At 53.5% G+C, this 14,844-nt stretch overlaps 2 protein-coding genes across 5 annotated transcripts in view; one reads left to right on the top strand and one right to left on the bottom strand.

Annotated features, from left to right (window-relative positions):
• Nucleotides 1-2,074, top strand: part of LOC102940695 (26S proteasome non-ATPase regulatory subunit 4) — a 74,279-nt gene extending 72,205 nt beyond the window's left edge. For both annotated transcript variants that reach the window (XM_043535543.1, XM_037882900.2), the window contains 3 exons: nucleotides 503-634; nucleotides 1,262-1,329; nucleotides 1,713-2,074. In XM_043535543.1, coding sequence (XP_043391478.1) covers nucleotides 503-634; nucleotides 1,262-1,329; nucleotides 1,713-1,880 — 368 coding nt within the window. In that variant the 3' untranslated portion in view covers nucleotides 1,881-2,074. The remainder of the gene's footprint in view (nucleotides 1-502; nucleotides 635-1,261; nucleotides 1,330-1,712) is intronic.
• Nucleotides 2,075-4,206: 2,132 nt separating this feature from the next.
• On the bottom strand, nucleotides 4,207-14,126 carry LOC119564118. 3 transcript variants are annotated; one of them, XM_043535544.1, is made up of 6 exons: nucleotides 12,872-14,126; nucleotides 7,985-8,131; nucleotides 7,587-7,709; nucleotides 6,778-6,888; nucleotides 5,514-5,631; nucleotides 4,207-4,650 (listed from the first exon to the last, which is right to left on the bottom strand). In XM_043535544.1, the coding sequence occupies exons 1-6, from the start codon at nucleotides 12,887-12,889 to the stop codon at nucleotides 4,616-4,618; spliced, it is 552 nt and encodes a 183-aa protein (XP_043391479.1). In that variant the 5' UTR covers nucleotides 12,890-14,126; the 3' UTR covers nucleotides 4,207-4,615. The 3 variants fall into 3 exon arrangements, with proteins under 3 accessions (XP_043391479.1, XP_037738830.1, XP_037738829.1); XM_037882902.2 differs by lacking the exon at nucleotides 12,872-14,126 and adding an exon at nucleotides 10,281-12,826; XM_037882901.2 differs by lacking the exon at nucleotides 12,872-14,126 and having other exon boundaries at nucleotides 7,985-10,238.
• Nucleotides 14,127-14,844: the final 718 nt, after the last annotated feature.

The raw sequence follows: 14,844 nt of genomic DNA, 5'->3' as shown, positions 1-14,844 counted from the left end.
CAGATCATTTTGTACTGAGATTGTGTCCAGCCTCCAGTGCTAAGCAGGGCCTGGGTTGCATTTGGGTGGGATGGACACCTACGCGCTGCAGGGGATTCATTAGGGAGGGGTGCACTTCCTTTCAACATGGTAATTCCTTATATCCCTCCAGTGTGGTGTTCCTCTTCACTTGAGATGTAAAAGAAGGCCCTGATCACTTGTACTGGCTAGAGATCCCATGACACTTTCCACAAGAATACGGTTAGCCCCGGTATCTCAGCCCACTCCCTACTTGGGTATCTACATTCTGCCTTCCCTAAAAAACTGCCCCTGCACTTTCAGTTGGATGCAGTATTTTTTCCTGTCCTGAACTGTTGTGCATTGTTGCTGTGTGCTTTGTGCAGCTGTCTCATTCCACCCCAGAAGTGGCTGCCCTTCAGTGGTGGGCAGGGATTCTTCTCTGAATATAGAATTTGTTGGGGAATTGCTCTAGGAATGTGTACTCTGTTTATCCCTGTGCTAGATTCAGACGATGCCTTATTGAAGATGACGATCACCCAGCAGGAGTTTGGTAGAGCTGGCCTGCCCGACCTTAGCAGCATGACAGAAGAGGAGCAGATTGCTTATGCCATGCAGATGTCTCTGCAAGGGCCAGGTGAGTGGCTAGAATGTAGCACATCTGTCTAATCCCTGAAGACAAATCCTGTGCTGACTGAGCTGTCCCAGTGAATTCAGAGACAGCAGCAGGTTCTTGACACCTATCAACGTCTGACAGAGGTTGGGCACCCAAAAATGGAGAGGCACAAAGTTAGTGAGTGCTTGTCTGAGTGGGCCTGAATTCCATGAATGTTCTACCTGTCTGGGGGCGAGAGGTGTCAGAACCTTCACTTCAGGCCTGAATCTCCTTTCTCAACTCTCACTATTCTGCCTTGAGGCTTCCTTCTGCATCCATCAGTGTTATCCCAGGCACGTCTTGACTGATATGGTGTCTGTAGCAGGGAGCAGCAGATCAGTGGGGAGGGAATGATTTGCCATATGCTGCTATGCATAAGCACAGCTGGGTAAGGCAAGGATGGGATCAAGCGCTGACAGACTCCTGACCTGAAGGCCTGGAATTGTGGATGTCTGGTGTGTGAAACTCCTGGCCCGCTAACTGCCACAGGCAAGTCGCCTTCAATATCTTTACATACACACCCTGCTGACAACCCAGCATAAATACGATTGCAGTGAAGGTGGTGGTGGTGAATACTCAGTAGCCAAGACATTTCTTTTCTCTCTCCAGAGTTCGCCCAAGCTGAATCGGGAGAGGTTGATAGCAGTGCAGCCATGGACACATCAGAACCTACCAAGGTGATGGTCTCCCCAGCCACCCCTTTCCCAATCTCTCAAGACATCCACTCTGTGTGGAGTCCAAACTCCCCCTCTCCTTAGACTTGGTTAGCATAACAGTTCAGTTCAAGCGTTGTCAGTAGGATTGGCTGCTGCTGGGGTTCCTCCCTCAGGGCTCCTTAGCTCGCACCCTAGGTTCCCCTTTCCCGACAGAGCCGCTCCCATCTCCCTTAGCAAGAGCTGCCAGGCTCAGTGAGTTCCTGGAATCCACTTAAACCTTCCCTAGCATGCTCAGCACCTGCTAACAGGGTGGAGTGTTTCAAGCAAGCAGTGCCAGCCTGTTAGATCCCAGCCAATCTTCTCGATAGGGAGTGGGGAGTGACTCTCTCTACATGGATGTGCAGGAAGAAGATGATTATGATGTGATGCAAGATCCAGAGTTCCTACAGAGCGTCCTTGAAAACCTGCCTGGCGTCGACCCCAACAATGAGGCCATCCGTAATGCCATGGGTTCCTTGGCCTCTCAGGCCTCCAAGGAGAACAAGGACAAAAAGGAAGAGGAGAAGAAGTGATGGCACTGGGGTACTGACCTCCCTGCCGCTGCCAAGCGATTGGGATAATCTCAGCCCTGCATGTTCCAGTCCATGTAACCTAATAACTTCAACTTACTTAATCACTGTTCTCCAGGTAGCTGTGGAGCGATCACAGGGCGAGGGTAGGAATTTTTTTTTTCTTGATGTAACAGTTAATAAAAACGTTAAATTTTTTTCCATCTCCCTCCTAAAGTAACTATAGAACATGCTTATGGATTTTCTTAGAGCCACATAGGAATTGGCAGGGGTGCACCTTGCCCAGTCTCCTGACTCCAAGCTGGAACCAGCTGCTTCAGAGCAGGGTGCAAGAATCCCTGCAGTGATGGGGTGACCCGCCTCCAGGGAAAGCTGCCCCCTTAGGCCCATGAGGTTACAGAGCGGGAGAGGGCTTCACTTAAACCAGATTAGTTGGGTCCAAGTGGAATTCCTTGCATCTCTTAGGTCTGGTTTAGAGAGAGCTTTTGTACTGATATAACCATCGGTTAGGGGAATGCTTCTCTTTTTACTGATCTACCAGAACAGCCCCTAGTCTGGACTTGGTTATACTGGGATAGAGGAGCCTTATACTGGGGTATTGCATCCCCTTCCTGTGTGGGAATAGCTATATTTGTATGAAGCACCTTTGTATAGAGCTATAAATGTACTCAGGGTCAATTGCTTTAACTACACCAGTACAGCCTGTGTGTAGACAGGGCTTCTGCCATGGAAAGCTGCGTTGCATAGTCTGCAGCCCCTCTAGCGTGCAGGTCCCCTAACTCCACAGTATCCTGAGCTGCCTTAAACTGAACTGAATCCGAATCCAAATCCAACCTTCCAACCAACATCCCCGGCTTGCTGATCTTACATATATTCCCTTCTCAGCTTTGTGGTACGTGGGGACCTTTGTGGTAAAGGAAATAAACCCCTGAGAGCCTTCCCCACTATGCCCAGATCCTGCAAACGCTTAATCAGTTGTGTAACTTTACTCACAGGAGTAACCCCATTGAAGCAAACAGGATTACCTGCCTAGGGAAGAGTTATGCATCGATCTGATACCTTGGTGCTCCTAAATCTAGCAAAGGCTTAACAAGAGCCAGTGGTGGGAAGTGGAAGTTGGCAAGGTTCAGAGGAGAGAGAGGGCGCAAATTATTATTGGTGAGAGAAACTGACCAACAGAATGGAATCACAAGGAATGTAAATTCTCAGAGTCCTTAAATCAAGACTGGGATGTCTTTCTCGAGCAGGTACTCCAGCTCAGCCCAGGTCATTGGGCTCCATGCAAGAATCGCTGGATTAAATTTTCTGCCCTGTGTTATACAGGAGCTCAGACTAAATGACCAGAGTGCTGCTGTACGTACGTAAGTGTTTGCTTGCAGGAGTGATGCTAGTGTGCTTCTCCTGGAGCCATTCTCGTCTGTGCATTGGGGAAGGGGCAGAAGGAGAGGCCTTATTTTAACTTTAATTGCCTCTTTATTAAAAGCCATCACCCTTCTAGCAGGAGGCAGTTCCCTAGCTTTCAGCACAGAAGCCATTTGGTAAAGGCCCAGAAGTACCTCAGCACATTCTATTTGCTAAGAACTCTACAAGCTTTCTCATGAATCCCCTCCCATAGAGTAGCAAGGGATCCTGCAGGGTGGGAGTTAGGTATGTTAAAGGAAGCCTAAGGCTGGACCAGCAGATGGCCCTGCAGATCAGGATGAGAGCTGTGTTGGAAATTCCCTGTTCAGACTTATTCAGCCATGTGAACTTGCCCACCAAAAATATCTTCTGGCTGAGCCGTACCAGGCTCATTGTTTCATACAGGCCTAAGCAGCAGGGACTGTCTCTCCAGCTGTGATGTACCAGGACTTTAAACCCATCCCGCTAGCCCTGAAGTGCAAATGGATTGGCTGCACTTTCAAGCTCTCAGCAGTTCCCAGAGGCAGTCTGGCACCATCATGTTTCTATGGCCTTATCTGAGCTTTACTTTCAGACCAGACAGCCTCTGGGTGAATACATGTGCAGTGCAGAATACGTGGAGATTCCCTCGCTGCGTCTGTGGAGCAGTGAGGACACCAGTGCCCTGGCCTGTAGTCTTTAAAGGGCTGTAGGGCCCAGTGTACTTTATCTCCTCAACCCACCCATTCAAAATCCATGTGCTACAACAGAACCCCCGTTACATCCGCTGCTGAGAACATACCCAAGTGGTGACTCTCCCTGTCACAAAGATTTAAAAGCCAAAGGCTCTGCTCAGGAACCTTTCGCTCCTGCGCAGCAGAATGCTTGCTAGGAAATATTATCCGCACCAGAAATTATCCACACTGAGACAAAGGCTGTTTTGTGGTGCTCTTTATTGATCACTGTGTCAGTCATTAATATATCTTCCTCGTATCCCCACCGAGTAGTACAGAAGGTGCTAAGGGGGCACCAAACCCATGTGAATTACAACGGAATGAAGAATCTCTGCAGACTGGCTTTTGCTTCTGAGTTGATTAGTTAGATACATGTTGATGCTACGGGTAACTCGGCAACTTGTCACATCTCTGTATTTTATTGCTACTGATTATCTCGTGCAAAGCAGTGATACAGAATCCCATGCTCATTATTTGTTGGTTCTCCCCCAAAGTATAGAACCAAAGGCTAGAAACTCTTAGATGTGTGCGTGGCCATCCCGCGTGGATGTAGTTGGAATTAATACAGTAAGCCGGGATAGCTGGATTTGCAGTCTGGTGTTCCCTGCATGAGCTCTGGGCTTGCTAAGCAACCATGCTTATGTGATGCCTGGGGGAAGCTGTGTGGACACAAAATCAAGAGCGTTAGTAAGCAATAGCCCTCCTCTGCCCTGATGGGCCATAAATGGCTGATCAGCTCTCGCTACCTCTGCTCTTAGATACGCCTGACTAGCAAGTAGGCATGTCACAGGGGTTTTGTTGTTTTCATAGAGACTAGCGAAGAAACAAGAGATGGCACACAGCCGGTGCACGGTCGCCCCCCTATTGCTCTGACCAGCCTAGAGTGTCCCAAAGGACTGGGGTTCCACTACCTCTTTCATGTGTCCTAGTAAGTGACTGAGCTGGGAATCCTCTCTTAACCCTGAGTTGCTGAGTAGGACTGTCCAGAGAGGCAGACCACTGCATGAAATGGGGCAGCTCTCAGCCGGACCAAGGAATAATAGCCTTTAGCTAATTCCAGCAGAGCTTGCATTGGTTGCCATTCTTTTGCTGCTGTCAAATCAGCTATTGTAGAAGTGTGTGGACAACACAGTAATGAGAACTTGTTATGCCTAGACCTAGTTCTGCACCCCTAATTTTGCATCTCTGTCCAGGATCCCCCTTACAGGACATTTCAATGTAACTAGGGCCCAGGACTTGGTCAGGCAAATCTGCAACTCACTGTGATGTCACTCCTATATTAACTTTTTGAATCCAGCTGGCCAAATAACTCTGGCAACTCCCCTTTTAGGGAAGATGGAGCCTGTGGCTAGCAGGGCCAGCATCAATCTCCGGAGGCTGCTCACGCAGGTTTGCGTAGCCCTGTCTTGCAAAACTGGATCTATTTCATGGCTGCAGACTTGGCTTTTCCACGTGCCCCAAGCTGGTTAACATGCATAGCGATTTCCCTGGAGAGCCTTGCACCTGGGATCTTGCTACTTACGGGCAAAGGCTGTGATCAAATACGTGGGTTTGTTGCTGCACAGCAGGGTGGTCAGGCTGCCCAGGGAGCCGGTCCCCATGCTCTGAACATCCAAGGTAATCCCCAGTGTGGCGTTTCTCTGCAGTGGGATCGTAGACAGTTGAGTGGGAGGCTTTGATACATCAGCCAAAGAGCGTCTTAAGTCTGCTGTCCAGGGCCACTTCCTACGGAGGTGCCTTCAGTTTGGGGCATGGCCCCTATGGTCCAGCACTCAATTGCTTAATAAAAGTCCGGACGAGTAGGACCTGCTGGTTCTTAGGGGGGGAAGGCTCTGCCTGTGGGCCTTATCCATGCTGTGGTCCCCTCTCAGGCTCAACCTGCTGCCCAGATAAGGATTCATCTTTCCTGCGGCCCTGTGCCCCCCCCCCGCCCCCAACCCCGCTTTGCTTCTGAGCTCCTTTAACCTGCACCAGAGCATGCTCAGCAGGCGTGTAAGGGTGGGGCTACCTGGGCCTAGTATTGCCACCGTTCAGCCCCTTCTGACCCAGCGGGGCAGTGCCGCAGGGCTGGCACGTCTCAGCCTCAGCCCCGGGCTGCCTTGTGGCTGATCCGTGGAGAAAGTCCTTTGGCTCCAGCTCCACTGCCTCCCGCCACATGTAAGTGGAATTGCAGTGGCAGAGCTACCCAGGTTTGGGCCACTGCCCTCCTTCCCCGGACTCCAGCACTGTCCTGCCGGGCTGGCTGGAGAGCGGGATCTGGCTGACTGTTAGCATTAGAACAGTTGAAATGGTGGGTGGGAGATAAAACCTGAAGCTTCAGGACTGAAGTCAGGCTCTGGTAGGGATCAGGGTGAGCCCTTAACGTGGGGAGGGGGAGGCCATCCCACTGCTGCCTGCTGCAGGGGTCTCACTTTTCTTCTGGAGTCCCTGTGGCGAGGCAGGATAGGGGGCTAGATGGACCTTGGGTCTGATCCAGCCTGGCTGTTCTTATCACTGGAGAGGAGAAGGGGAATGATGACTACCTCGGCGCTCCAGCCCGGGTTCAGTGTAGGCCTCTGGTGTACAAGTCAGTATCTCTGCAGGCTAGGCAGTGCCATCGTCAGTCAGAGGGGAGGGGGAAACGCTTCTCTTGCAGGCCAGCCACCTTTGGCCTCTGCTCTTATCAGATCCCCACTGAGCAGGAGTGTCACCACACCCCCAGAGACCGGCTGGATTTGAGGGGCCCTGTCTGATGGGGGGGAAGGTGTTAGGGGGGCAGCTGTAGCATCTCTTGGGCGGTTATTTACCAATACAGCCTGGAAGTAGCTTTCCAGCTCCTGGCAGGATGGCAGCTGGTCGGAGGGTTCCATCTTCCGGGCCACACACCCTTCTGGCTGTCCGTGGTACACCATCAGGTGCTGGGAGGGGGGAAAGCAAGAGCAACCCACCGTGAAAGCCTGTTGTAGTAGCCTCTGGGCAGGGCTTTGTGACTGGGGCGCTGTTAGGGTGGTGCAGCAAGGGAGCTCCTGCCCCTAGGCGGGGAGGTGAAGTGTTTAATCCCACAGCGCTGGATCGAGCTGGGGACAGGCTGGTGCTTCCTGTGTGCTTCCTCCCTGGGCCAGAGCACATGGGACTTTCCCTGCTGATCTGTGCCCATGGCAGGAGTTAGCCTGGCCCTGGCACTGCCCTGATGCAGCTGGGAAGCGTAAGCATTGGGGAGGAGACACCAGAGCAGATGGCGATGGAGCCTGTCCTGCTGGCCTCCGCTGTGTCCATTGTCTGCGGCTGCTGTGGAGACTTCTCACCGAGCAAGGACTGTGTTCATTAGACCCCCCTGGCATTCTGGGTAGGAGGCAACCAGTCCTAGCTGGGATCATCCTATTCTGCAGCCCGATCAGAGGTGGGATTTTCTCTCACACCTGGTTCTCAGCTCTCAGGTCAAATTGTTGTGGGCTGTTCGCCCTCCACTGTGTCCCACCCCAGAGGTGGCTGCCTCTCAGTGGTAGTCCTGTGTAGGCTGTCGGCGAAACAGAGGGGGCCTTGGTGTGGAAGGGACCCCTGCAATGCATGATGGACACCCACATCTTCCCCGGCACCCCAAACCAACTGTACTCACGTTTCTCAGGTCGCAGGTTATCCCTGGCGCGACCCCCTGTTCTCCCAGCTCGCTGAGAGCCAGGAGCAGCGACGCTTCGTTCTGGACGTTCACCTGTGTAGGCAGGTAGCCATAGGCATCTCGCTTGAGCAGGGTGAAGAGGGAGGGAAAGGGAAGGAGACTGGATTAGAGGGAACAGGGGGATGCGCCAGCCCCCACTGACTGGTCACCAGGAGACATCCCTGTTAGCTACTTTTCCTCCCAGTCGCCCTCCCCTCCTTGTTCTCCCCTGCTAGCCTGGAGCAAGCTGATCTGCTCAGCTAGGGACCCCCTGCCCCTCTCCTCTCCTTTCAGATTTCCCTTCCTTCCTGCACAGGGAGCCAGGCCCAACACATCCCCCCGCAATCCCCTCCCTGTACCTGGATGCAGGTAGCTCGCCCCAGATATGTTGCCACGAGGACCCCTACGATGCTGACGGTGAGGACCGCGACCGCCCCCACGGTCAGGATCACCAGCTTGTGGCTGGAGGGAGGAGGCCCCTGCATCTCCAGGCTGGAGTGGAAGGTCTGAGGAAGAGAGAGAGTGTTGGGCAGCATGCTGCAGACAGGGGGTGTGCTGAGAAGGATCCCATGGCCGGAGCTATCTGGTCCAAGAGGCCCACTCTGCAGCAGGCCGGATTCCCAGCTGCTGCCAGCCAACCTCGGCATGGGCCGGACTTAACTCTTTCCTGGGCTGTAGGGCCCATTGCTGCCACGGCACCAGTTCAACATCCAGCCTAGCGTGGTGGCCCCGGGAAGCTGCTGCCACTTGGTGGCCCATGTGTGAAGTGAACTTGGCAAGTCTCAGCCCAGCGCGGAACCACCCCAGGCAATGGCCCCGTCTTGGCAGAGGGGCCAGGGGACTGGAGGGGCTATGACAGCTCCCTTCCCAGCTGGCTATTGGAAGGGGCCTGGGGTCTGTAACGTCAAACCTACTTCTGCCCGTTGTGAGGTGTATTACGGCAGTGCCTAGAGCTGGGGACTGGGCCCCCGCTGCATTCAGTGTTGTACAAAGAGATGGTCTCTGCCCCATTCATACTCTGCTCACCTCAGCGCCTATGAATGGGGGCTATAATCCTGCCTGTTGGAGGGTATGAGGCTAAGAGAAGAAGTGGTGGTAAAGTGCCAGGAGCAGCCTGGATGGAAACTGCTGTGGAAATTCACAGTCCCTTTGTTTCCGGACAATTTCTGTCTCCTGCGCCAGGCCACGGAAGCGCTATCTGGGCTCCTGATGCTGCCGCAACTCCTGTTTCCCTTGTAGCCCGCTCTCGTCGGCTGAGCTTCGTAGGATGTTTAAAGGAACCTGAACGTGGCACTTGAGCCGAATCTGATTCCCTCGGGAGCTGGAGTGGTCTTGCTGGGCTACTAGCTGCCGAGAGGTGGGGAAACTGAGCCACAGAGAGGGGGTCTGAACTTGGAGAGCACTTCTCAGCAAAACTTCAGCAGAGCCAGGTACAGAAGCCAAGATCTCTGGTCCCTGCTCTAACCACTAGATCTTGCTCCCTTCAGGCTACGAAGAGAACCCAACAGTCCTGCCTCCAAGATCCTGTGCTCATCCGGGGAGCACCATCTCCTCCTCGAGCCAGGAGCAGAAGCCAAGCTTCCCGAGGCCTAGTTCTCTGCTCAAACCACTGGACCATACGCCTTCCCTCGGGCGAGGAATAGAACCCGGGAGTCTTAGCACCCTGTTCTGAGTGCCGGACAGCAGCCCCATGCGGAGTAAGCCACCTCATCCTTAACGCACAGGCCTTTGTTGGGAGGATGCTGCTGGAGGAACCCAGGGACCGCTGTGGCCAAGGAAGGAGAGAGGGAAGCCGTTCTGGGCGGGCTTGACTCGTGGCGCCTGCACGTGCCCGAGCGGAGATCGGCGTCTCTGCCATCAGCATGATGGGGGTTTCCTTAACTGCAAGCTGGCTTGGTGCCTCTCTGCGCTAGCCAAGGGGCGAAGGAGCCACAGCCGAGGGTGGCTGGAGCCGGGCACCCAGCATAGGCCCCTCCGTGCGGGGCTGGGGGACCAGCCTGCCTCTTGCTCAGAGTCTGTGGGCTCCAGTGTGTGGAGGGAGGTTCACAGGTCGTCCCCCTCCTCTCCTGGTTCACCGTCACCCCCTGTACTGGGCTATGTCCCTTCTCAAGCCTCTCATGCTTTTCCGGCCACATTACCCTTGTACCCTCCCTGGTCCTGACCCCTTTCCCCTGACTTCTCCCCCTGGCTGATTCTCACCTCCAGTGCTTGGGCATCTCCCCATCCCCCCTCAAATTTCTCTGCCCCCTGGGAGGGGGCTGGCAGGTGTTTTCTGCTCCTCTTCCCCACCCAGCTGAGGGCACGTTGGGGCTGGGGCATGGGAGGGACCAGGCTTCCCAGGACCAAATGCAGCTGCACTGATAGCCCAGCCTGGCTCTATCTGGCAGCAGCGGGAGGAGGAGGAGCGCCTTCTCCTGCCCTGGTGGCTGGATCCTGCCCTAGAGGGACCGTCTCTAGGGCAGGGGCGTTCATGCTCCATGGCCCACTTGGTCCCTGCCCTCTCCTTCCAGCAGCAGCTACCAACACACTGGTGCATTAGTGAGTTGGATGCCTATATCCTAGGAGTTGGATTCAGCCCCCATGCTCCCCAAATGCCTCTCCCCAAGGATCAGTCTGTCACCCGCACCCCCCTCCAGCACCTGATCCATCACTTACATACGGGGGGCTCTTCAGCTGCAGTCCCACTGGCCAGGAATCAGGTCTCTTCTCTTCAGCAGACATTCCCCAGGAGCACTAGGCGATCTAGACCCCTTCTTGCACTCAGCCAGCGGTGCCAGACCTCCGGGTGTCTTATAGGGGCTGCGAAGCTGGGGGGGTGGCCTTACTTGGGCTGTGCCTGTCCAATGGGATTGAGGCCGATGGGGGAGCCTCCCAGCCCTGCACCTGCCCTGCTTCCTTCCTGCAGCCTGAGTTACCTCTTTGTCCTATTCTGCCTCTTTGTCCTATTCTGTCTGCATCCCCCACACTAGCCCTGAGCGGCAAGCCCGAAGCGGTTTCTGTCTGCAGCCATGATCAGAACCTCGCAGGGCAGGATGAGGGGGGGCGGGGGGGCTGTAGGAATCCCCCCCCCTTACATCATGTTCTGCTTCTGGAACACATTGTGCCAGGGGAAAAGAATGGCCTGGCTTGTGCCTTAAACAACCCCCCCCGCCTCCAGGCCAGGCCCTGTGCCCAGAGTGATCTGCCGGAGCCTGAGGGGTTTCACGAATGGTCTAGAACTTGCCCTCTCGAAGTGACTCCTGAATGCTCTGACTCTAGAACATTTTGCAAACACCCCAAGCTGTTTCTTGCGAGCGCGCGTTGGGTGCTTGCTTAACTCCACATCTGGGAGCAAGAGGAGCGCCTCCCTGACAAGCGTTAGCCCAGGGGTTAGGGTACACCCCCGGGACCTGGCAGAGCCCAGTTCAGTTCCCCCCTCTGCCTGAAGAAGAGAGAGGATCTGAACAGGGGTCTTCCTCCTCTGCCGTTTTGTGTGGCGTTACGCTCTGAGCACATCTGCCGGATCAGGCCCTGCAGGCAAGGTAGGCAGCTGGACAACCGTCTGTCCCTGGGTCAGTCGTAGATCGTGCCAGGGCACCGATGGGAGACAGCTGTGTGCACACCCGGAGGCAGAAACACCGGCACCGAGGACACGCTTACGGCAGAACTGTAGGTGCTGAGGGAGCTGAGGCGCCTACAGGGTTAGGCTGAGGGGGACTTCGTGGCTCACAGAAATGCCTAAAATTGGAATTTAGATGTGACTGGAGCAGGGAGCTGAACGCCGGTCGCCCACGTCCCAAGCTAATGTCCCAGCCCCGTCCCGTAACCAGCATCAATGTCTGTGGCTTTAAAATAAAACACCCACTGACCCCAATGGTTGATTTTCTACCTCCATCCAAGCCTGCGCTTTGCGAACACGACTGAGGGTGTGGCTGTCGGAGGAAGCTGCATGGGCATAAAGGGGAATGTGCTTTCAAATCAATATAGTAACTGGTGCGAGGGGCTGCGTGGACGTCATTTCGGTGTGAGATCAGTTTAGCTAGTCCAGTTTCTAGCTGAATTCCCCTAAACCACACAAAGCCCCACTTATGCAGAAATAGGCCCCTCCCCCCCAATCTTTGGCACAGGTTGAAATTCACATTTTATGTTCGCCCAGTGCGTCTTTCCCATGGAGCTCAGCCCTGCGTGACGGGGAGCAGCCCAGAACTCGGGGCTTGCTACGGCCCAGTGGAGCTTTTGAGACCAGATCTAAATCTGGAATCCTACAATTGGCTTCTGAATCGGTGCAAAATAACTCCCTCTTCTCCCTGATGGCTGGGCTCAAGGCTGACGTGCCAGCCCTGCCTACCACCAGAACTGGGGGGTCTCTGATGGCGACTAACACCCTGCTAGGAATGGACAATTGCAGGCTGCCTAGGGGATGTTGCAGAGTCTTTCACTGGTAGTAAACTCCTGGATCTTCCAGCTCTCGCTGCAGACGCCTCGCTCCCTCTTCATCAGCTGCTTGTCAACTCCATGAAGTGTCCTGGCATTGCAGCTGGCTTGGAAGGTGCTCTAGAAAAAACCTGCAGGTTCTTTGCTTACCCTAAACTCTAGTGCCATGGTTGCATTTGCAGTGTGGCCAACTCCCCTGATTTTTGTCATGAGTCTCATGATGATTCTTGTTTTCCTTAAAGCCCCAGCTCCTGGAGTCACGTGGAGACGTGATGATTTCAACCTTCATTCTTAAAGAAAAAGTCACTTTCTGGCCCTCAGGGCTGTGGAGAAAGCTTCAACATGTGACCCCGGTGCACCCTAAAGGCCCCAAAAGCAGAAGGCTAAATAAAAAGAACCGCAAATCTGTTATTTGTACATAATCTTGGGATTTTTGGTGAGCCTGACTCAGGATTTTTGAACAGGGAGGGTTTGGCAATGCTGCATTTGGAGCACTGGCTAAAGTGATTTCTTCTGGGGAGACGGCCAGAGGGACTGCTCTTACTCTAGCTCTGTCCCTGTCTGGGAGGCTCACTGGGTCCTGGAAAGACCTGAAATTCTGGGAGAAGATGTCTCGTTATTTCATGGGGTGGGGGGTCACCTTACTTAAAGAGGGGGCAGAACTCCCCACCGTCCCTACGCTAACCAGGCTTTCTCAGCTAGGGTGGTTAACGATGGAGGGAGAGCAGTCCCCTTGCCAGGGCAGACTGATACAGGGCCTCCCTCCCCCACCCCCCGCACCCCCCACCCCCGACAAGTACCCCAAGCACAGTCCAGCTCTGCTTTCAGACGACCTTGCTCAGATTCCACATTCCAAGCTCCTGGGAAAAGGGCCTTTCAAAGGAAACCTGATCACTGATAAGCTGGCTCGGCCCCTGCTGGCGAAAGGCAGGGCTGGGACACAAACGGGCCCCTGTGTGCTTGGATGTGCTGTGTCACGCCGGGCTCCTGTGAGAGCCCACTCGGCTTTAGAAAAGGGGCCGGCTCTGTGCTCGGCCGGTTTCGAGGCAGCATAAAGGGAAGATTGTTCGGTGATATTGAGCTGAAGGCGAGTCGCAATTAAAGGCTGGGCACTGAACCTTGAGGGGTAAAATTGGCCTCAGCCCCTCAGGTGGAAAATAAAGCTGGGGAGGGGGTAACTGGAGCCCTCAGCCGTGCTGGTTGGGAAGGAGAAATTTGTGAGCAGCCTGGGGATCCTGGATTTAGCTCCTATGTCCCACCAGAAAATCCCTCTGCCCAAGGCAGAGGCAGGAAAGACTCATTCTCCCCAGGTTTCAGAGTAGCAGCCGTGTTAGTCTGTATTCGCAAAAAGAAAAGGAGGACTTGTGGCACCTTAGAGACTAACCAATTTATTTGAGCATAAGCTTTCGTGAGCTACAGCTCACTTCATCGGATGCATTCTCCCCAGTGTATAGAAAGGGCAGAGTCAACAATGCCACCATATAAATCCATGGTACGCCCCCCAGCCTAGTACACTGTGGGCACTGCTGGACGCCCCATCTCCAAAAAGATCTATTAGAACTGGAACAGAGCAGGGCAATAACATGATTAGGGGATGGAATAACTTCCATAAAAAGAAAAGGAAAGGAAACCTGTCATTATGCAAGGCACTGAATTTAGCCGTATGGAGTGGAAATCTCTCAACTTCATGAAAAAACTCGAACAGATGCATCTGACGAAGTGAGCTGTAGCCCACGAAAGCTTATGCTCAAATAAATGTGTTAGTCTCTAAGGTGCCACAAGTCCTCCTTGTTCTTTTTGTGGATACAGACTAACCCGGCTGCTGCTCTGAGACCTTTCATAAAAAGAGACATTACGATGACTGGGACTGGTCAGCTGAGAAAAGAGACAACTAAGTGGGGCTGGGATAGCAGTCTATAAAATCATGACCAGTGCGGAGACAGCGAACAGGGACGTGTTATTTCTCTCTTCGCATAACACAAGAGCCAGGGGTCACCCGATGAAATTAACAGGCAGCAGGTTTAAAGCAAACCAAAGGAAGTACTTCTGCACACAAAGCCCTTGTCAACCTGTGGAATTCGTTGCCAGGGGATGTTGTGAAGGCCAAAAGTATAAGTGGGCTCAAAAAAGAATTCAGTACGTTCACGGAGGATAGGTCCATCAAAGGCTATTAGCCAAGATGGTCATGGAAGTAACCCCATGTTCTGGGTGTCCCTAGCCTCTGACTGCCAGATGCTGAGCCTCGACGATGGGATGGATCACTTGATAAAGGCCCTGTTCTGTTCATTCCCTCTGAAGCACCTGGCACTGGCCACTGTTGGAAAACAGGATACTGGACTATTATCATAGAATCATAGAATATCAGGGTTGGAAGGGACCCCAGAAGGTCATCTAGTCCAACCCCCTGCTCGAAGCAGGACCAAGTCCCAGTTAAATCATCCCAGCCAGGGCTTTGTCAAGCCTGACCTTAAAAACCTCTAAGGAAGGAGATTCTACCACCTCCCTAGGTAACGCATTCCAGTGTTTCACCACCCTCTTAGTGAAAAAGTTTTTCCTAATATCCAATCTAAACCTCCCCCATTGCAACTTGAGACCATTACTCCTCGTTCTGTCATCTGCTACCATTGAGAACAGTCTAGAGCCATCCTCTTTGGAACCCCCTTTCAGGTAGTTGAAAGCAGCTATCAAATCCCCCCTCATTCTTCTCTTCTGCAGACTAAACAATCCCAGCTCCCTCAGCCTCTCCTCATAAGTCATGTGCTCTAGACCCCTAATCATTTTTGTTGCCCTTAGCTGGACTCTCTCC

This window comes from Chelonia mydas, chromosome 24 (assembly GCF_015237465.2).
Source record: "Chelonia mydas isolate rCheMyd1 chromosome 24, rCheMyd1.pri.v2, whole genome shotgun sequence".
NCBI lineage: Eukaryota > Metazoa > Chordata > Testudines > Cheloniidae > Chelonia > Chelonia mydas.
Note: the sequence above shows the minus strand (reverse complement) of the source record. Positions and strands in the feature narration are given on the sequence as shown.

Excerpts from the sequence above, each read along its gene's own strand:
- LOC119564118 (XM_037882901.2), bottom strand. The coding sequence starts at position 8,272 with ATGCCGAGGTTGGCTGGCAGCAGCTGGGAATCCGGCCTGCTGCAGAGT. Across the intron at positions 6,889-7,586 it reads TAACCTGCGACCTGAGAAAC|CACCTGATGGTGTACCACGG; the intron begins GTGAGTACAGTT and ends CCCCCCTCCCAG. Across the intron at positions 4,651-5,513 it reads TTTGATCACAGCCTTTGCCC|CTTCCCCCAGGCATCACATA; the intron begins GTAAGTAGCAAG and ends GTGTCCACACAG.